A 22,298-nucleotide genomic window follows, 5' to 3' on the forward strand; every position below is an offset into this window, starting at 1 on the left:
GACATGGCACTAACATGCTATGGTAATTTTTTTGTCTGATTTGCGAAGGTGCACACATTAACAATCAGCAAAGTCATTTTGGAACAAGTGATGTCACGTTACAAATTAGGAACACAAGTATTATTGAAACCGTGGGCGTTCTACTTACCAATTATGTGCCGCCATGCATCACATTTTTTATTGGCTAGGAGGTGCCGTGCGGGGTTGCTATTTGAGTACGGGAGGCGTGCGATCAGACCCCTGCGCGTGCTCATCGGGAGGAGAGCCCTTTGACCTCTACCTGCCGCGCACCTCCCACCCAACATCTCCATTAATGGCGCCCGAGCCTCTGTTCTACGGCGTGCTTATATGTCTCACTAGACTTAGATTTAAGAGGGAAAATTGAAAATATGGAAAGAAAGTTTTGCACGGTTCTTGATGTAAGATCCGACGGACCTATATAGCATCGACTGCGACTTATAGCAAGCATGATGAATATAAGGACGATGACAATGGATAATAATTGTCTTATTTAGGAACATAATTAAAATCCCCACAAAAAAGGAACATAATTTAAAAAAGCCACATGCGGCAATGCCCGAAATACACAAGGGCAAAAGAAGAAGGAAGACAGCGATCTGGCTCGTTGATCTCTACTTTCTTGATGCGTTGCTGCAGGCCGAGGGAACTAGTCTCTGTGGCAAGCGGCGATGAGCTCTTTCTTGTCCTCAAGATGCTGCTTGAGAGCATCCACGGATTCCTCCACCAGCCTTCTGCGCTCGATGCGCAGCATGGCATTCTCGTCCATAAGTTTCTCAACAATGACGACGGCCCTCTTCAACAAGGTAGTAGTCTCCTCCTCCTACTCTGCACTTCCGACGATCTTCGCCCTCAGCAGGTCGTGCTCAGACCGGAGCTTCGCATTGCTCTCATTTAGTTGCCGGATGACGCCGACAAAAGAGGCTTTCATGTCGTCGTGCAACCTCACCCAGCCGGAGATCTGATCCATCTGGCTATGGACGATCGCATGCATGCGCCTGTAAGAGTCCTCGCCTGCCCGCGAGACATTTTCCCAGGCTGCTGCGGCGCAGGAGGACATCCCTTCTGCATTCGCGGCACGGCGGGACATCTCTTCTGCTTCCATGGCGCGACCAGACCAGTCTGTCGCATCGACGGTGCGGCGGGACCTGCGTGCTTCTTCGGCGGCGCGGCGGGACCTCTGTGCTGCTATGGCCGCGTGGTGAGACATGCTGACTGCATTCACAGCGAGGCGGGACATCTCTCATGCTTCCGCTTCCATGCTCGCATCTCCCTGGTGGCAATCTCTCGACCCAGAACTCACGCTGGCCATGGCTGACGCAAGGGAACAATGATGAATGACTTATTTGTTTTTGTGGATGAGGAGTTGAGGAGGAATGTGCAATCATCTTGGAGTAGTAGTATTTATAACTGAGTACTAATACGCTCCTAAGTGGGAAACCGTTTAGGTTTTAATCGGTGTGAACATGTTTGCAATTTGGAATGGGATGAGACGTATGCTCAAAATTTACTAACGGTTATAAGAGTGGCACTATTCTCGGAACGTGTAACGTGGGCACGTACGCCTTCTCGGTCGCGTACGTGGCATTTGCACCATATGTTGCACCGCAATAGGCAATGTCAGCACACGTCTTGTTCCAAAAACCGTGCGCGCTCATTATTACCATCGCACACGCTTCTTTTAATTAGAATGTGTGTGCCCGTCTAGCACACACACGTTGATCTATCTAACTGTTTTAGTTTGTTGTGACTAATTGCAAACAGTTCATCTGTGTGAAGTGTATGCCATCAATCGCACACACTTTGATCTGGCTGGCCCATTTCTGTTCTGTTGCCTAATCGCAAATAGTTAATCCTTCTAAAGTGTATGCCCTCAATCGCACACACCTTTATCTAGCTGCCCATTTCTATTGTTCCTCGTCATCACAAACAGTTCCTCGTCATCGCACACGCCTTCAACTGTCTACTCGTTTATTTTGTTCCGCCTCATCACAAATAGTTCATTGAACTGGACGGTATGCCCTGCATCGCACACGCAACTAAAATTTGAACCTTGTTTGATGGCTCTGCCATCGCAAACGTTTTGCACCTTTTTACGGTTCTTTTACACCACCGTTTGCGATTATTGCATCGCACATAGTTTCGTCGAAGGGTCTCTGATCGTAGTGTCGCTTTAGCAGCATCCTACAGTAGTGAACGTCTGGCAGAGCAAAGCTGATGACTACTCGATAGTTCAGTGTGCCATGCTTTACTGCTTAGAATCAGGACTTCAAAGACGTTTTGAACGTCATGGAGCATATGAGATGTTCCAGGAGTTGAAGTTAATATTTCAAGCAAATGCCCGAGTTGAGAGATATGAAGTCTCCAACAAGTTCTATAGCTGCAAGATGGAGGAGGACAGTTCTGTCAGTGAACACATATTGTCTGGATACCATAACCACTCAACTCAGCTGGGATTTAATCTTCCTGATGATAGTGTCATTGACAGAGTTCTTCAATCACTGCCACCAAGCTATAAAGGCTTTGTGATGAACTATAATATGCAAGGGATGGAAAAGACAATTTCCGAGCTCTTCGCGATGCTAAAGGCTGCAGATGTAGAAATCAAGAAGGAGCATCAAGTGTTGATGGTGAATAAGACCACTAGTTTCAGGAAAAAGGGCAAAGGGAAGAAGGGGAACTTCAAGAAGAACAACAAGCTAGTTGCTGTTTAAGGGAAGAAGCCCAAGTCTGAACCTAAGCCTGAAATTGAGTGCTTCTACTGCAAAAGGACTGGTCACTGGAAGCGGAACTGCCCCAAATATTTGGCAGATAAGAAGGATGGCAAAGTGAAAGGTATATTTGATATACATGTTATTGATGTGTACCTTACTAATGCTCATAGTAGCGCCTGGGTATTAACTCGAAACAGGGGCTACGGATTAAACAAAGATTGGCTAAGGACGAGGTGACGATGCGCGTGGGAAATGGTTCCAAAGTCGATGTGATCACCGTCGGCACACTACCTCTACATCTACCGTCAGGATTAGTTTTAGACCTAAATAATTGTTATTTGGTGCCGGCGTTGAGCATGAACATTATATCTGGATCTTGTTTGATGCGAGACGGTTATTCACTTAAATTAGAGAATAATGGTTGTTCTATTTATATGTGTAATATCTTTTATGGTCATACACCCTTGATGAGTGGTCTATTTTTGTTGAATCTCGATTGTAGTGATACACATATTCATAATATTGAAGCCAAAAGATGCAAAGTTAATAATGATATTGCAACTTATTTGTGGCACTGCCGTTTAGGTAATATTGGTGTAAAGCGCATGAAGAAACTCCATGCTGATGGGCTTTTGGAATCACTTGATTATGAATCACTTGATGCTTGTGAACCATGACTCATGGGCAAGATGACTAAGACTCCGTTCTCCGGAACAATGGAGCGAGCAACTGACTTATTGGAAATAATACATGCTAATGTATGCGGTCCGATGAGTGTTGAGGCTTGCAATGGGTATCGTTATTTTCTAACCTTCACAGATGATTTGAGCAGATATGGGTATATCTACTTAATGAAACATAAGTCTGAAATATTTGAAAAGTTCAAAGAATTTCAGAGTGAAGTGGAAAATCATAGTAACAAGGAAATAAAGTTTCTGCGATCTGGTCGTGGAGGTGAATATTTGAGTTATGAGTTTGGTCTTCATTTGAAACAATGTGGAATAGTTTCGCAACTCACGCCACCTGGAACACCACAGCATAATGGTGAGTCCGAACGTCGTAAACGTACTTTATTAGATATGGTGCGATCTATGATGTCTCTTACCAATTTACTGCTATCGTTTTGGGGTTATGCTTTAGAGACGGTTGTATTCACGTTAAATAGGGCACCATCTAAATTCGTTGAGACGACATCATATGAACTGTGGTTTGGCAAGAAACCTAAGCGGTCGTTTCTTAAAGTTTGGGGTTGCGATGCTTATGTGAAAAAGCTTCAATCTGATAAGCTCAAACCCAAATCGGAGAAATGTGTCTTCATAGGATACCCAAAAGAGACTGTTGGGTACATCTTCTATCATAGATCCGAAGGCAAGATATTCGTTGCTAAGAATGGATCCTTTCTAGGGAAGGAGTTTCTCTCGAAAGAAGTGAGTGGGAGGAAAGTAGAACTTGATGAGGTAATTGTACCTTCTCTGAATTGAAAAGTAGTTCATCACAGAAACCAGTTCAAGTGATTCCTACACTAATTAATGAGGAAGTTAATGATAATGATCATGAAACTTCAGATCAAGTTACTACCGAATCTCGTAGGTCAACCAGAGTATGATCCGCACCAGAGTGGTATGGTAGTCCTGTTCTGGAGGTCATGTTACTAGACCATGACGAACCTACGAACTATGAGAAAGCGATGATGAGCCCAGATTCCGCAAAATGGCTTGAAGTCATGAAATCTGAGATGGGATCCATGTATGAGAACAAAGTGTGGACTTTGGTTGACTTGCCCGATAATCGGCAAACAATAGAGAATAAATGGATTTTCAAGAAGAAGACTAACACTAACGGTAATGTTACTGTCTACAAAGCTCGACTTGTCGCGAAAGGTTTTCGACAAGTTCAAGGAGTTGACTACGATGAGACCTTCTCACCCGTAGCGATGCTAAAGTCTGTCCGAATCATGTTAGCAATTGCCGCATTTTATGATTATGAAATTTGGCAAATGGATGTCAAAACTGTATTCCTTAATGGATATCTTAAAGAAGAGTTGTATATGATGCAACCAGAAGGTTTTGTCGATCATAAAGGTGCTATCAAAGTGTGCAAGCTTCAACGGTCCATTTATGGACTGGTGCAAGCCTCTCGGAGTTGGAATATACGCTTTGATAGTGTGATCAAAGCATATGGTTTTATACAGACTTTTGGAGAAGCCTGTATTTATAAGAAAGTGAGTGAGAGCTCTGTAGCATTTCTAATATTATATGTGGATGACATATTGTTGATTGGAAATAATACAGAATTTCTGGATAGCATAAAAGGATACTTGAATAAGAAATTTTCAATGAAAGACCTTGGTGAAGTTGCTTATATATTGGGCATCAAGATCTATAGAGATAGATCAAGACGCTTAATTGGACTTTCACAAAGCACATACCTTGATTTTTTTGTAAGAAGTTCAAAATAGATCAGTCAAAGAAAGGGTTCTTGGCTGTGTTACAAGGTTGAAGTTGAGTCAGACTCAATGCCTGACCACTGCAGAAGATAGAGAGAAAATGAAAGTCATTCCCTATGCCTCAGCCATAGGTTCTATCATGTATGCAATGTTGTGTGCCTCGTTATTAGTTTAGCAGGAAGGTACCAAACATGGGCGGAGCCAGGATTTGGACATGAGGGGGGCGAAAAGCCGACGTTCACAAAATTCATGGAATATCACAATATTTTAAGTCTCACGACAGCATTGATGACAAATCATAAAATATTTGTTTGGAACTACAAAAGAATGGTACATTTTTTTAGTGGAGAGTGGTACATTTCTATTAACTTAAATTGAGCTCTACGACCACCAGCGACGAACAAACATGAACTACGATATGTTCCTTACCATTATAGACAATCATGCAATGTCGAAGAAAATCATTTTATTTTAAAAAAGTGTGTTGACTAGGCGAAGAAGTTTGTTTGGTTGTCGCGGCCTACGCTAGAAGATTTATGACCAACCATAGCAATCTACTATCAACGAATTAGTATGTTGTAGTTTTACTTGTTTACAATTATCCAACGGTCAAATCGAAAACCAAAGACGAGATTTTTATCTCTAGATAGTTGCAAGCATCCAGCTAGAAATGGGCAAGTTGATATTCTAGTTGAGTCCGTTCTTGACTAGAAAAGACTATGATAAGAAAAATCCATCGTTGTGCATGTATTAGACACATCAAATAAGTAATTTTCTCTAGAATACGCACAAACGTGTCATTTATTAAAGAGGATAAAGGTCACATCAAATAAGTCATGTCGTGGATTGAAAATGCACAAGATACTATTATGCTAATTAACTAGACTAAGATCACAATTCATGAAAACAAGATAATTATTAGTACCTACGGATGCGTAGTGTTACCTGCTGCCAATATATTCAGTCCTGGTCATCTGGCTAGCGACTTCTAGCTGTATTCTGATGATCTGATCTGCATGCATCTAGTCAATTGTATGCAGACAACGGACAGGGAGTCGTCGTCATGGTGACCAGTGGATAGCTGCCGCAGCAATCTAAGCGCACTAGCAGGACACACAAAACAGCGGATGGCACGAGCGGCAGCCAGCGACGGCGATAAATGCCCTAAGTGGTCCAGGAAAATAGATCAATCCATCAGATCGATTTGATTATCTGTAGGCCAAACAATAGACAGCCACATACATATCTATGGGCTATTGGGCTAATGATGTAATTAGCTGCGGCCATTAGCAATGTTCAGTACAGGGCCTGCTGAAATGTGTTGAGGGGGGCGAGTGATTGGCAGGGGTCTAGCCCCTGCTCGCCCCCCCTTGTCTCTGCCCCTGGTATCAGAGTAATCTAGGAGTGGATCACTGGATATCGATCAAGAACATCCTGAAATACCTAAAAAGTATTAAGGATATGTTTCTCGTTTATGAAGGTGACAAAGAGCTTGTCGTAAATGGTTACGTCGATGCAAGCTTTGACACTGATCCGGATGACTCTAAATCACAAACCGGATATGTATTTACATTGAATGGTGGAGCTGTCAGTTGGTGCAGTTCCAAGGAAAGTGTCGTGGCGGGATCTACGTGTGAAGCGGAGTACATAGCTGCTTCGGAAGCAGCAAATGAAGGAGTCTGGATGAAGGAGTTCATATCCGATCTAGGTGTAATACCAAGTGCATCGGGTCCAATGAAAATCTTTTGTGACAATACTGGAGCAATTGCCTTGGCAAAGGAATCCAGATTTCACAAGAGAACCAAACACATCAAGAGATGCTTCAATTCCATCCGCGATCAAGTCAAGGAGGGAGACATAGAGATTTGTAAAATACATACGGATCTGAATGTTGCAGACCCATTGACTAAGCCTCTTCCACGAGCAAAACATGACCAACACCAAGACTCCATGGGTGTTAGAATCATTACTATGTAATCTAGATTATTGACTCTAGTGCAAGTGGGAGACTGAAGGAAATATGCCCTAGAGGCAATAATAAAGTTGTTATTTATATTTCCTTATATCATGATAAATGTTTATTATTCATGCTAGAATTGTATTAACCAGAAACTTAGTACATGTGTGAATACATAGACAAACAGAGTGTCCCTGGTATGCCTCTACTTGACTAGCTCGTTAATCAAAGACGGTTAAGTTTCCTGACCATAGACATGTGTTGTCATTTGATGAACGGGATCACATCATTAGAGAATGATGTGATGGACAAGACCCATCCGTTAGCTTAGCATTATGATCGTTTAGTTTTATTTCTATTACTTTCTTCATGACTATACATATTCCTCTGACTATGAGATTATGCAACTCCTAAATACCGTAGGAACACTTTGTGTGCTATCAAACGTCACAACATAACTAGGTGATTATAGAGATGCTCTATAGGTGTCTCAGAAGGTGTTTTTTGAGTTGGCATAGATCAAGATTAGGATTTGTCACTCCGTGTATCGGAGAGGTATCTCTGGGCCCTCTCGGTAATGCACATCGCTATAAGCCTTGCAAGCAATGTGACTAATGAGTTAGTTACAGGATGATGCATTACGGAACGAGTAAAGAGACTTGCCGGTAACGAGATTGAACTAGGTATAATGATACCGACGATCGAATCTCGGGCAGGTAACATACCGATGACAAAGGGAATAACGTATGTTGTTATGCGGTTTGACCGATAAAGATCTTGTAGAATATGTAGGAGCCAATATGAGCATCTAGGTTCCGCTATTGGTTATTGACCAGAGATGTGTCTCGATCATGTCTACATAGTTCTCGAACCCGTAGGGTCCGCACGCTTAACGTTTGATGTCGATTTGTATTATGAGTTATGTGTTTTGGTGACCGAAGTTTGTTCGGAGTCCCGGATGAGATCATGGACATGATGAGGAGTCTCGAAATGGTCGAGAGGTAAAGATTGATATATTGGACGAAGGTATTCGGACACCGGAAAGGTTTCAGGACGTTTCAGATATTTATCGGAGAATCGAGGGGTTATCGAAACCCCTCGAAGAAGTTATGGGCCTTAATGGGCCATAAGAGAGTAGGAGAGGGCAGGCCACAAGGTGGCGCCCCCCCAAGGCAGTCCGAATTGGACTAGGGGGAGGGGGCGTGGCCCCCTCTTTCCGTCCCCTCTCCCTCTCCTTCCCTCCTTCCCCCTCTTGGAATAGGAAAGGGAATCCTAGTTGGACTCCCCCCTTGGCGCGCCCTCCTTGGCCGCCGGCCTCCTCCTCCCCCTCCTTTATATACGTGGCCAGGGGGCACCCCAAAGGACATCAATTGTTCCTCAGCCATGTGCGGTGCTCCCCTCCATAGTTTACCACCTCGGTCATATTGTCATAGTGCTTAGGCGAAGCCTTGGGCGGATCACATCACCAACACCCTCACCACACCGTCGTGCTGATGGAACTCTCCCTCGACCCTCTACTGGATCAAGAGCTCGAGGGACGTCATCGTGCTGAACGTGTGCTGAACACGAAGGTGCCGTACGTTCGGTACTTGGATCGGTTGGATCGTGAAGACGTTCGACTACATCAACTGTGTTAGTAAACGCTTCCGCTTTCAGTCTACGAGTTACGTGGACACACTCTCCTGTCTCGTTGCTATGCATCTTCTAGATAGATCTTGCGTGATCGTGGGAATTTTTTTGAATTACTATGTTCCCCAACATATATAAATCGGAGGGGTTAGTCCATAGAGGCTATCAGAATTCACATTGGCTAGACGGCTAGGGTTTAGCCATTACGATCTCGAGGTAGATCAACTCTTGTAACCCCTATACTCATCAAAGTCAATCAAACATGAAGTAGGGTTTTACCTCCATTAAGAGGGCCCGATCCTGGGTAAAGATCGTGTCCCCTTTGTCTCCTGTTACCTTCGATCCTCAAGCACACAGTTTGGGACCCCCTACCCGAGATCGGCCGGTTTTGACACCGACAGAGAGCAAGTACAATAGAGTGACGTAGGCGGTCTATAAAAGATGCCACATCAGACTTGTGTCTAGTTAGAGGAGAGATGAGAGAAGATAAGCGGGCTACAAGTTTACAGCCAACTGTAGCACAAATTCCAACAACCTTTGCGAGAGAATGACATAGCCACATATTAATGATATACTCCCTCCGTCCGAAAATACTTGTCCTAGAAATGGATAAAATGGATGTATCTCTAACTAAAATAAGTCTAGATACAACCATTTCTAGGCAGGTATTTCTGGACGGAAAAAATAATATACTAGTATGATTAACTATGGTACGGATGAGCTATTAGATTAATCATAAATGATATGTCAACTTCACATAGCCAGCTGCTCTTGGCTATACCATGCTTCAAGGAGTGTCGGGAAATAGCTAGTCATGTCTATTTTATTTTTTTGAGATGGACACATCTTTTTTCCCTTGTTTTTGGGAGAAGCCACATCTACTTTCTGAGCAATATAAGAATGGTATTTTTTAGACGTACTAGTAAGGATGGTACTTGACAAAGGGAAAATATGAACTTTATTTTTGCACTCTAGCTTCTGACCACCTTGCTTATGCCATTCTATAATTTGACATTTTACTTTTGCTATTTTTAGTTTTGACAATACATCACAATTGCTATTTCATGACAAAACCAATAATTTTAGAGTGGCAATTGTGATACATTGTCAAAATTTAAGAGTGGCAAAAATGAAATGAAAAGTTATCTCTTTTGTCACCGAATGACATTTGCGATGTATTGTTAAAAACTAAGAGTGGCAAAAATGATATGTCAAATTCTAGAGTGACATCAGTAAAGTAGGCAAAATCTAGAATGACAAAAACAAAATTTTCGGCAAAGCCCATTGAGCTTCTTCTTCATCATTCCAAATGCCCAAACAGCAACCGGGCCAACCCTAGCAGGCTAAACCCTCATTTTCAGTTCCAACGCTCCTCCTCCTGCGCCGCCGCCGCCACCACCACCACCACCATGCTCCGCACCGTCCTCAACTCCGGCGGCGGTCGTCTATGCCGCCTCCCCTCCCTCCTCCCCCACCATCGCCTCATGTCCGGCTCCTCCGTCGCTGCCATATTCTTCCAACCGTCCCTGCCGGCGGATCCCGCCACCGCGATCCAGTCAGCCGGCATCGACCTCTCACACCCCAACACCATCCCCGCCCTCCTTGTCCACCCGGACCTCGCCTCCAACTACCCTGCCGCCTCCCGCTTCTTCTCCTGGGCCGCATCCCACGACGCCGCCGTCCTCAACTCCAAGTGCTTCAACTCCATGCTCCAGCTCGCCGCCGCCAACAGCGACGCCGCCCATTTCTGGTCACTCGTCTCCTCGATGCGTTCCAGGGGCTACGGCATCTCGAAGACCACCCTCCAGGCCGCCACGGAGAGCTTCCGGTCCAATGGCATGTCCAAGGACGCCGACATGATCCAGAAGGCCTTCTCCGCGCACTCCAGGAACGCAGCGGTGGCGGAGGCGTGCAAGATTCTCCGCTCAGATGCCGATGAGTTATCTAAGCTGGACAAGCTGAATCAATTGGGCGTTGAGGTGAGTGATGAGATGGTGGCACTGGTTGTGGAGAAGATTGGGCAGTTTCCGCGACAGGCAATGGTGTTCTTTAATTGGGTGGAGCAGTCAGCTGGGGCAGGGATCAACTGGGGCAAGGTTTACAATGCAATGGCAAAGATCATTGGCCGGGAGGATTCTATTGAGGAGTTCCGAGAGGTCCTGCGGAAGATGAGCAGTAAGGAGGTTGGGCTGGATAAGGAGGTGTACGTTATTCTCATCGATAGGTTTCTCAAGAGGAAGATGTTTGAGGATGCAGTAGACTTGTTCCGGTTTGCAATGGGTGGGACGGAGAAGCCATCGGCTCAGGATTTTGTGTTCTTATTGAAGAAGCTTGTTGTGAGGGATGATATGGATCTGAAGCTGGTGATGAGGGTTGTGCGGATCTATCAGAAGGCTGGGAATGAGGTGAAGTCTTCCGTGTTTGATGCTGTTATCAAGTCGCTGAGAAGCGTAGAAAGGCTTGGTGAGAGTGGCAGGGTGTTGAAGGCCATGGAGCACGGTGGTTTTGCACCAGACAGCACTGTACATGGAAAAGCTGTTCTTGCAATGTGTGATGCTGGGAATCTGGAAACAGCGCACAAACATTTGGCTCGTGTGGAAAAATCAGGGCATAAGTTGGATCCACCTGTATGGTCTGCTTTGGTTCAGAAGTATTCCCTTGGTGATGATGTTGATATGGCAGTTTCATGCTTCCCCGAAATGCTGGAAAGAAGAAGTGGCAATCAGGTTGGTAGCGCTCTTGAGGTGCTTGTGTATGGGCTGTGCAGGAAGAAAGAAGCAAAGGAAGCGTTCAAAGTTCTGAAGGACCTGGTGTTGGAAAAGGATGTGGTTCCTTGGCAAAGTACCTACAAGTATTTGATCCACAAGTTGATCCGCCAAGGGCATCTTAAAGAAGCATTTGATGTGCTAGGTTTAATGAAAAGTAATGGATTTCCGCCTTATATCAATCCATTTATCACACACATTTTGAAATCTGGTACTGTGGACGATGCCCTGGGTCTGCTAAACGCAATGTCTTCAGAGGAGTTCCCATCAAGAACAGTTTACATGCGCTTGTTTCAAGGTCTGTTCAAAGAGGGGAGGCATGAAATTGCCCGGCAGCTGCTCTCGGTATCTCCTGGAAGTGTCCAAAACCACGCAGATGTTCTCGACCTCTTCTATAAGATGAAGATTGAAGAACCTACAGCAGCGTTGTAGACTATTCTTATGTTGAATCGAATTGCTGATGCTTGTATTTCAATTGGCATTTTGTATTCCCCCTTGGCTTTGTAACTGGCCTTTGAGCCAGAATCAGAAGTTTGGATGGCAGAAAACTTCTTTGCTGAAATGCCTACTTGTCCTCTAAAAAATAAATACCATTCTTTTTTCCTCTCTGCCATGGAATTTCTTTTTTCTGTTTGTGCCACATATTTATATGCTTCATGTAGCAATAGCCATCTTGCAATAGTGCCAATTTAAATGATTGGCATCAGTGTACCAGTTTCCTGTAGTTCTCCTTAATGCACTGCTCATTTGGTGTTCAGCTTGATGGTCGTACGAAATTGAGTTCTGTCATTCTGGTACTATATATGTAGTATACTAATTTTCTTTTCTATTTATAGTTGGCACATGTACATATACACTCTCCAATCTCTGTATGGGGATAATGACCGGCATGCATGTTAGTGTATCACAAGACTCTGTAAGAAGTCTATATTCCATTCATGTAATCTTGTGGTGTAAGTTCATTGTGTATACACAGCTCTGCTTGAGTTCCTATCAAGGTAACATCAGATTGATCAAATGCGCGTGTGAGGAGAAAACATATCCATGTCAGTTGATATGCTGGCCATCTGTGCAAAAAATCTGGGCTGAGCAAAGGGGCGAAGCAGGCAGTGATGCTGCTGCGCCGAACTATGTTATGATCATCATGACTGCTGATCTTTGGTGTCTTCTTTTAATCTTAATTGAGCGACAGAATCAAACAATCTATTCGCTGTTCTGCACCGGCGTTAACTCACACCTGGAACAACATTGCAGAAGTACTAGTCAGCACTGAAAGATTATTTTTCATCAGAGCAGCAGCAGCATTTCTGTCGAATTGAGCCCAGGCTCGTTTCAGCAATTTGCTACCGGGAAGAATCAATCTGTTGTGCTGAAACGGGTACCTTTTCTGGATGAAAGCTCCTTTTCGACTTCTGAGAATATTTCCTTCAGCCTGTTGGTGGAATTCGACATGACATTCTTTGTAGCCTTCTTTTGGTGCCTAGTGCCCTTCAACCAGACAATCCCTAACATCACCTGAATGCTACATGAGTTTGGTTTCAACGCCGTGCTCATCATATGGTACTTGAGCTGGATCTGCAATTTTGGAAGAGAAAGAATGTCATGATCCTGCAATATGATATTAAACATGCAAGCATTTTCATCAGATCCAGTCTTGACTGTCTAAGTTATCTCACACTCGAATAGTCTTCATGCAGGACGCCTTGGAGGGTCATGACCTCCTCAAGGACCCACCCGTCTCGATTCTGTAAGTTATATTTTTGTTGCTTGGTTGTCGCTTCTCCTCCATATTTTGATAGCCTAAAGCTGATCTGCCTCTGGTATATGTTTCGGTTTACTGGCTCCCATTCTGTTGGTGAGTAGTCAACACAACCAGCCTTCTGCATCACCTTGTGTTCCAGTGGACCTCCGGAGAACATCTCCATCAAGGCATTGACCTGTGAGTACATAATCGAAGAGGTTTAAACAGATGCTTTTACAAGTGCATTATACAAGGTGCCAAACATGCGTTCATTGAGAGAGAGCAAGGCCCACATCAACAGAAAGAACAGCCGAGTAGACTTCTGACATTTTTACGTCTTCGTTGCCCAACAGAGAAACTTCTTCATTGGGGAGCTGTTTTGGTTCAGGTTCTTTGTCGGTCGTCTCTCCCTTTTGTTCTAGACCCGATGACCGTGTTTTCCAAAGTGCCATAATAACTCTGTTAGACATCAGATTGGTATATATCATCAACTACTTGATAAGAGAAATTGGTGGAAAATTGAAATGGGAGAATAGGAGTTAAAAAAGTGCCATAATAACTCTGCTAGACGTCAGATTTTCCAAAGTGCCATCTTAACAGAAGTATAGCAAGATATTAGTATGCATGCTGTGTTATTGTGAAAATGTGTGTAGGATAGCCTGATACCAATTAATCCCTCTGTCTAGACATTTAAGTTGTCATGCCATCTAAAGTGTATGAAGAATGCAAAGATCCACTGCATGAAAAGATTGCTTTAGATTTTTCTTGCAAATTCTTTTCTGTTTTGTTCTTATTTTTCATATCCTGTCATGTTCAGAAAAATGTTGTCTGAAGTCTTGCATGAAAGACTTCAAACAAGTTGAATGACCTACATTTCTAGATGGAGGGAGTGTCTTTCTATTGTGTGTGTGCGCATATGCTCATACAATTTGGGGAGTAGTAGTCGTGTGGACGAAAGTGTCCTTCTAATCCTGAGCTCAAAATGCTCCAGCTATGAACACTAAAAATACGAAAAGCAGAAATAAAATTCAAAAATAATGTTTCTTTTTTACAACAAACATTGCTGAGTTTTCTGCCTGTGTGCAAATTGTCGTGATGAAATCTCATTCCTGGAGGTCTGGACGAAAATAACAAAATCAGTGCTCCAAAATGCTTTCAAAAATAGTCTTTTTGGAGAATCGTTTTTTTTTTTTGCCCAGACCTTCACGAATGTCATTGGAAATGTCTTGTTTGAACTCTGTAGACACGAAAGAAATAAAAACAAATGGCAAAAGGAAAAAGGGAAAAGAAAACACCTGTGAGCATCGTTGAATGAGACAAATGTTTGGAAATGGAACCTCAGTCTTCCTTGAGGATCCTGTGTTTTGGCACCATGCCTGGCTTCTAGACCTCTGTCCTTCTGGAGGATGATCATCAAGGATGGACTGCCAACTGTTGAAAGAGACGGTGGAACAACCTGGATATCATCAATGTCTTCCCAAAGAAAGAAAAACTTGGTTTTCCGCCCAAATATATTGGAATAAAATCCAATTATTCTTGGGGAAAGAAAGAGGCGCCCCTGCAAAAAAAAAAAATACAATGTTCAGTTTCTCGATTGATTTTCTAGCTTTGTCCTAAGTCAACCTTCTTTAAGTTTGACCAAGTCCAGAAAAATATATCAACGTCTACAACTCCAAATTAGTTTCATTATATTCATCATAAAATATTTTTCGTACTTAGATACTCCCTCCGTTTCTTTTTACTCCGCATATATGGTCTGTTTGAAGTCAAACTATGCAAAGTTTGACCAAATTTATATTAAATATATCAACATTTACAATACTAAAGTTATATAGTATGAAAATTAATTTCATGATGCACCTAATGATATTGATTTCGTATTGTGAATGTTCATAATTTTTTCCTATAGAGTTGGTCAAAGTTCATGACTTTAGACAAATTTTATATGCAGACTAAAGAGAAACGGAGGGAGTATATTTGATTTGAAGATATTAGCACATTATATATAGACTTGGTAAAATATAGAAAAGTTTGATTTAAGACAAAGATAGAACTTCAAATAATTCTTCTGCGTTCGTGTCATGGCCGAGCATCCCATGTCTCTCTGCTCCGGGCACCATGTCGACACCTGCTATGTTCGTGACATGTGTTGTACCACCACTTGTATTCACTATTAACTTCTATCAATGAAATGATATGCAAGCTTTGCGTATTCGCGAAAAAAAGAACTTCAAATAATTTGGAACAGTGAGAGTAAACGTGAATTCAACTCAACACACCTAATTACCTGAAGTGGCATTTTCCTTTTTAGGTGGCAGGTGAAATCATCAATAAGAAATTCTTCTGGAGGAAGGCTAAAGAGCTTACGGAATGATGAATTTGTCTGAGAGGACCTCAAGGGCATCTGAACATTCAGTCATACGCAACTTCAGTAAATACTTTGTGCTGAAAATGACAATTAATCATATGTTAGCCAACTCATACCTTCTTGCCGACTTCTTTCCCCATCTTTTCCAGATAATTCATAACAACTTCAGTCCCACGTGAGTTGTTCAAAAAAATTCTTAAATGTAACTTGGGCTCAGATCCTTGGGCAAACCTTCCATCGAGAGGAAGCCATGTATCATCCAAATCTGACAAATTGTTTTTCACAAAATTTATTTCTGTGCGACCAATAGCATTATCATCGAGTGGTCCATCTGAATCATGCACAACCACGTCCAACCTTGATGGGGGATCATCCATTGCATCAAATTCAAATATCTCTAGAGAGTTAAAAAGACCATGGTATCAGCAAATGCTCTGAGAAGGTCATACGTTGGTCTTTCCAGTTCGACAAACTTACCATTCCATTTTGGTTCTGATGTCTGGAACTTAACTGAGCTAGTTTTCCTCTTCCCATTGCACATAAAAACTACATAAGGATCAGCCAAGCCTGGTGTGCCTGCACCTACTATGCCGCTTCCCTCAATAAGTGCAACAGTCAGCAACCAGCCATCACCATGAGCTTTGACCCCATGATCGCTGCCTAATATTGGAAGGGCAAAGATTTACATGTGCTTACAGTTTATTCCCAAGGAAAGGAGTGGAGATATATGAGTAGCAATGAAGGGAATGAAAGTATAGTTCTTAAGATGAACAAATTGTGTTTATTAAATCATCTCAACAATTGAAGCAATTCTAGAAAAAGAGTAGTTAGAGAGGGATGAGGAAAGCATAATATTCACTCGTCCTGAATTAATATTTACAGAATAAAAAGTGTGTCTATCAATAGATACATATGTACTACATTTTTTGGATAAAGAGAAATAATTACCACGTTTTCTCCAGGCCTGCAAAAAACGTTGACCTACTTTGAAGATATTCTTCCCCTGAAGAATCAAAAGAGCACAAAATACAACCTCCCCAATTGAATCTGGAAGATCAATACCAAAATATTCAAGCCCTCCATGCACCATTTTACTGGGCTTGACTAAACGAAGGTGTGCAATGCCATACACTGCAACAGTAAATGAGAATATGAATGCAAAGCTCCCAAGGAAGCGGGCAACCAGCTTCCAGTTGGATTGTTCATGAGTCTGCAGTGAAGCTAGAATCTTGTCTTTGCTCGATTTAGTGTCATCTAGCTCAGCTACTTTGATTTTCTTGGAAAGCAATTCAGTGAACTGTGCATATCCTTCTCTGAGGCCTTGCCTTGTCCCATTCTCAATCATTCCTTTCAGCATTGTGCTCTGAACAAAGTTGAGGCGCCAACTTATAGTCAGCTGTGAGGTTTGTTCTTTAGATTGCACTGGGGTACCTGGTATTATACAGTACAATATCTCCACCTTGAAACAATTACCGCAGGGAACTTCAGGAGTACTAACACTAGAAAGCACAGCAAACGAATTTCCAGCTGCCTTCAAGTATGTCTGCTTTTCTGTAGCTTTTACAGCCTTGACTAATTTGCTTGCAGCTTTTGTGTAAGTTAATGTCCTTTTCACAGAATTTTCGTTATTCTCATATTTCCAGGGATCAATTTGAAACCCACTTAGTCCTTGAACTTCTGCAACTGCTGGCCAGAAATCTGAATTCGCTGAAAACAGCATGGCATTCAATTCAGCTGGTTTAATAATGTAAGATTGCTCCAGCAGAACGCCACCAGGTAAGTTTCCTGGCATTGCACCACCTTGATCTTTAGACTCCATAGTTTTCAGTAGTTCATCAAGATTAACTTCGGGCATGCCGTTCTTGCCATTTTCAGAGGATCCAGCTATTTCTGTTTCTTGAAACTGATCTATGGGATCGGGGTCTGATGTTAGAGAAGGTCCGGCATCAGCAGCTTTACGGAAGTATCGAGCCAAGACCTCCACTACTGATGATGCATTGCCGGTAGCATCGCCGTCATCCTCTTCAGGCTCCAGAATAACTGCTTGCTGTGTGGTGCCACAAGGTAGGCTGCTCGGGACTTTTTGGTCCGTGTTGCTTTGGGTCAACTGATCCACACCACTACGGTAGAATGCACGGTCCATGCTAGCGCAGGCTGATTGATCCAGGCTGCTAGCAACTGCTGATAAGGAGGACTCGTTAGTTTCAATTGACCTAGTTGAGCTGCACGGCGTATCGTTGATAAGTTGCATCAGAATGTTTTGCGACTCATTGCAGTGGCCTTCCCTAACCGATAGGTATATCTTCAGGCAAATTTCACCTGCAAAATTAAAAAAATAGTGAGCAATGCTTACTTTTAGCCTTTAGGTTCAGCTATAACTTACCAGCGACTTTCAACTGACCTTATCATAAAAGCATTTTGCGGAATAGCAGCTAATACTTGTGAATGTATAAATTCAGTTAGTTCTTGGCCCGATGCAAATTCAGTGGATTGAGACTCCTCAAAATTCCATGAACATGTACGTTTTTTTAGAAAAGGAGGAGTGTACGTATACCTTAGCAAACTTCTCGGAGAAATTTCCTACTTCTAAAACCCCTGACACCCAATTTGAACAGCACATGGGGATGGGGCACTCCCTTTCACCCACATGTAAACAGGACAGGATGCTCAATTCGGTAGGTAGCTTAATTATTACATTTATTTATCTTGACTACTCCCTCCGTTCGGAATTACTTGTCTCGAAAATGGATGTATCTAGAACTAAAATATGTCTAGATACATCCATTTCTGTGACAAGTAATTCCAAACGGAGGGAGTACATTTCAGGCTTGCAATCTCATCTTCAGTAAAGCATCTATCTCGGAAACATCTAAAGCAATCAAACATGGCGGGTTTGCGAAATGCGACGAACGAACGAATGAAGGTTGTACCTACGTACCGCGTTTTTTGCTCCTGAACTTGCTGCTCTTGGGCTGGAGCTGGTACCAGGCGGTGGCGAGCGAGTGGTCCTCCGTCTCCAGGATGGCGGAGAGCGGCACCTTGACGCGGCCGAGGAAGTCGGTGCTGAAGAACCTGTTCTCGTTGAGCACGGAGACGACGAGGTCCTCGGCAACGTCCGCGACGAGGAAGCCGAACTCCTCGTCCCAGACGGGGCTGAGGCTCCGCTTGACCACCGTCGTCTTGGCCCGCCGCCTCCCGAGCTGCAGGCGCACGTAGGGGTCGCTGGAGCCGTTGAGGTAGATGGCCGGGAGCCCCCGCGCCTCCAGCACGTGCACGCACAGCCGCATCGGCGCGCTCCGCTGGGCCGGCTCCGGGCGCGCCACCGCGCCCATCGCGACCTTGGGAGAGGGGAAGGGGGAGGCGGGAGAGCAATGGCGGACGGCGACCTCGCTGCTTCGCCCCGTCCAATTGGGGATTTGGATGAGAGAGAAGGAGAAGGGGGGCCAGAGGATTGCCCGCCACCGTTTGAATTGGAGAGGCGTTTGTCTCGTGGCGGTTTGGGGCCCTCGAGATTCGTGCGGGATGAGGTGGAGCGGTTTGGGACCGTTGGATCTGCGGGGCGGGTCGTGGCTTCCACCAAACACGTTGCAGGTGCTCTGAGCTATGTGGGTTGCCTCAGGTTAAGGATAACCCTTTTTCAGGAACGGGTTAAGGACAACCTGATAATAAGTGCCTAATTCAGATAAAGCTATTTCTTTTTTGAAACATAGATAAAGCTATTTTCTTTGCAAGAAGGCCAAGCTATATATACATATTAAAATTGTCTAAGAACATTCTTAAAATGCACGTACTACCTATATTAAACAGCCAAAAACGTCTTACATTTAGGAACGGAGGGAGTAGAAAATAAAAAAAAACATGTCCTTAGGTATGTCGATGTTGTCTTTCTCCTGCACTTCTTGACGACGCACCTAGCAAAGTTCAATACCACCTCTAGAACTTTAGAACACTCTTCGAGCCAAGGTACCTTTGTTGACGCAACGACCATGAAGTTGATGGTGGGAGTTTGGTGACAACGAATCGAGGATCAAATCATGTCTCCGGGTTTAAGGCGGTGAAGGGGCTAGAGAACCATCCCATATCCAGCCAAACAGGACCAAGGAGACCTTACCTCACTAGCTTCCCGACAAAGTTGAACATGCTTTGCCGACTAAAGAACTAAAAAGACCAAAATATGAAGAGGTAATAGCACCACAGGTCCCTGAACTTGTCATGGAGGTGATGGTTTGGTCCTTAAACTTGAAAAAGCTGATTATTTCATCCTTCAACTTGTCATGGAGGTGCAAGTTTGGTCCTAGTCCAATCAAAACTCGCCAAGTGGAGCCATCTCGGCCAGGCTGGTCAGCGCCACGCATTTTGCAGTTTGCCCCTGCCTTTAGCCCTTATCAACCCGCAGGAGGCCATTTGTGCAGCTGGGCATGAACATGCCCACCCAGGCGGAGCGCAGCTCGACAAGTTCCTTCTGAACGAGAGACACCTGTTCATAGCCGCGCCGAGCGGGGGACAGTGTGATGTCTACCTCTTCTTCGGGATAATCGACATCCTGCAAGACTACAACATAACCAAGAAGCTGGAGCACGCCTGCAAGTCTTTCCCGGTCAACCCTGGCTGCATTTCTGCTGTGGATCCCAAGCTCTACTCGAGGAGGTTCCAGGATTTCATTCCCAGGGTGTTCGTGAAACAACAGTAGTGAGAAGAAGAACACACATGGTTAACTGACTTTTTTACATCTGGAGGAGTTTTTGCATCATGAGATGCAGGGGTGGAGACAGGGGGGTCTAGCCCCTCAACAAAACGTGCAAATATGCTAGGGTAAAATGCCCGTATATCCTTTAGTTTAGCGCTGTAGATCCTTTGATTTGTTACTACTTTGTACTAGTACATTACAAAACTTCCTTGCGTGTGTGTGTAATGCGCTAGATGTGCTGAAGCCCAACACAAAGCCCAGTTTCAGATCGATCATCCAATTTGCGCCTGCCGCCGCCCGCCGCTGGCTGCAATGCTAATCGCCAGCAGCCGATCGCCGCTACGGCACCATCGCTGATCGCCATCAGTTACTAGCATCCGCGACTGACGACATCGCCGCACTGCCATGCTAGCCAGTCCAGTCGTGTCTCCATGTATAGATCCTCCCGCATGACGATCAGTGTGCCTTGCCATCGAGTCCGAGACTCCATCGATCACCTCATACCTCAAACGCTCAAGTCTGAAGGTACCACATGGTCATTTTTCTCATAGATTGCATAACATATAGTTAAATTAACTGTCTAACTTAAATCTGTATGTAAAGACACAATTGATTAATTTACAAATTAGATGTGATTGTCAATTTCTTTTTTTACAAATTAGATGTGTGTTTCATTCATCTGAGATGATTTCTGAAATAATACTTTGCTATGCTGAAAAATATATAACTGCAAAGTTCAGCCTAATGAGATTATCTTATTTTTCGATCAGCTTGGTAGCTAGTTACAAAGCTATATATAATCTCATTGTTTAATTTTGAGTCAATTACACTGGTGGTGTTAGAACTTTGCGCAAATGATCACTTTAGTGCTAGAATTTATGGCGTACATCGAAGTGGTGCAAAAACTTGACTCGGGCGTGCAAATACGATGCCAATCGCATTTGTATACGACCGCAACGCTGACGAGGCATACCAGCGTGGCGCAGGGCCCGCTGTCATCGACCAAACAGTGAAGAAGAGGACTGTGCGTGCTCTTTCTTCAAAAACCGCCTCGTTTTTTTTGCAAAAAAATGAAAAAGTAATCCCATTGAAATGATGCCATTTGTACATTGCCAAAAATACAATGCCATTTTTTATCTCAATGGTATTGTTAGTCATGATATATTATGATGTTTATCTTCAAAATTGTCTTCCAATACAAAACCACACACACTTAGAAGTGTTTGAGGAAAAAATTCAGTATGTACGATCCTTATCTCCTCCGCCCCCCTCATCCCCAAATCCTGGCTCCACCCCTGATGAGATGGATCCATTGGTGAATGAAGCTCATGGCATGATGGCGTCGCTGATCCCGAGCATGCGCTGAAACAATGTAACTGGTGGGGTGATTTGGCTTTGGCCACCATACTGCTAGACGTTCTCCTGTCCGAATAGGCGGCTGCGAGGAGATGGCTGGATCTGCCGACAGGCATGCTGAAATCGAAAGGATGGCGGAACTAAACTACGGGCATGCAAAGCGCCGTCTTTTGGAAGACTTGTGAGGGTCCAAGTGCCTACTCCATGATTGCAGAGCTATGAGTCCAGATATTCCATGGCTAGCTTAGCTAGCCCCTGCCTCTGCCTTGTAGTGCTCTTTTGTAATTTGTTTCTTCCTTCTGCACCTACCAGGAACCCAAATTTTTTCTGGGATTGATTCTTGGTGTGATGTGTTGAATAGCGGGTATGGTCTTGCACAGGAGTGGTCGAGTGGGAGCGAATCAGGCCTTGTACATGTACACGTTGCATTGCACTATCAAGACAATTTATTGGACTGCTGAAAACTGATGCATCAATCTTGTCGAACGAAATTGAGAAAAAGGAACCAGGATGTCCATCCATCTCGCCTTCTTCAGTAACACCTGCAGCTCTCACCTTTCCTTGCAAATGCAGATGGCCAATCTGGGCCGTCCGGTTGAATTCAAGAGACATCTCAT

General features: G+C 43.8%; 2 protein-coding genes across 3 annotated transcripts; one reads left to right on the forward strand and one right to left on the reverse strand.

Moving 5' to 3' along the window:
- Positions 1–10,017: 10,017 nt before the first annotated feature.
- On the forward strand, positions 10,018–12,135 carry LOC123129551 (pentatricopeptide repeat-containing protein At3g02490, mitochondrial). The gene has a single exon (XM_044549671.1). The coding sequence runs from the start codon at positions 10,018–10,020 to the stop codon at positions 11,959–11,961; it is 1,944 nt and encodes a 647-aa protein (XP_044405606.1). The 3' UTR covers positions 11,962–12,135.
- Positions 12,136–12,148: 13 nt separating this feature from the next.
- Positions 12,149–19,065, reverse strand: LOC123132618 (C2 and GRAM domain-containing protein At1g03370). 2 transcript variants are annotated; one of them, XM_044552457.1, is made up of 10 exons: positions 18,577–19,065; positions 16,587–17,957; positions 16,116–16,298; positions 15,755–16,035; positions 15,558–15,674; positions 14,566–14,828; positions 13,564–13,729; positions 13,206–13,466; positions 12,912–13,104; positions 12,150–12,766 (listed from the first exon to the last, which is right to left on the reverse strand). In XM_044552457.1, the coding sequence occupies exons 1-10, from the start codon at positions 18,968–18,970 to the stop codon at positions 12,756–12,758; spliced, it is 3,240 nt and encodes a 1,079-aa protein (XP_044408392.1). In that variant the 5' UTR covers positions 18,971–19,065; the 3' UTR covers positions 12,150–12,755. The 2 variants fall into 2 exon arrangements, with proteins under 2 accessions (XP_044408391.1, XP_044408392.1); XM_044552456.1 differs by having other exon boundaries at positions 12,149–13,104.
- Between the last annotated feature and the right edge of the window lie 3,233 nt (positions 19,066–22,298).

This window comes from Triticum aestivum, chromosome 6A (assembly GCF_018294505.1).
Source record: "Triticum aestivum cultivar Chinese Spring chromosome 6A, IWGSC CS RefSeq v2.1, whole genome shotgun sequence".
Taxonomy (NCBI): domain Eukaryota; kingdom Viridiplantae; phylum Streptophyta; class Magnoliopsida; order Poales; family Poaceae; genus Triticum; species Triticum aestivum.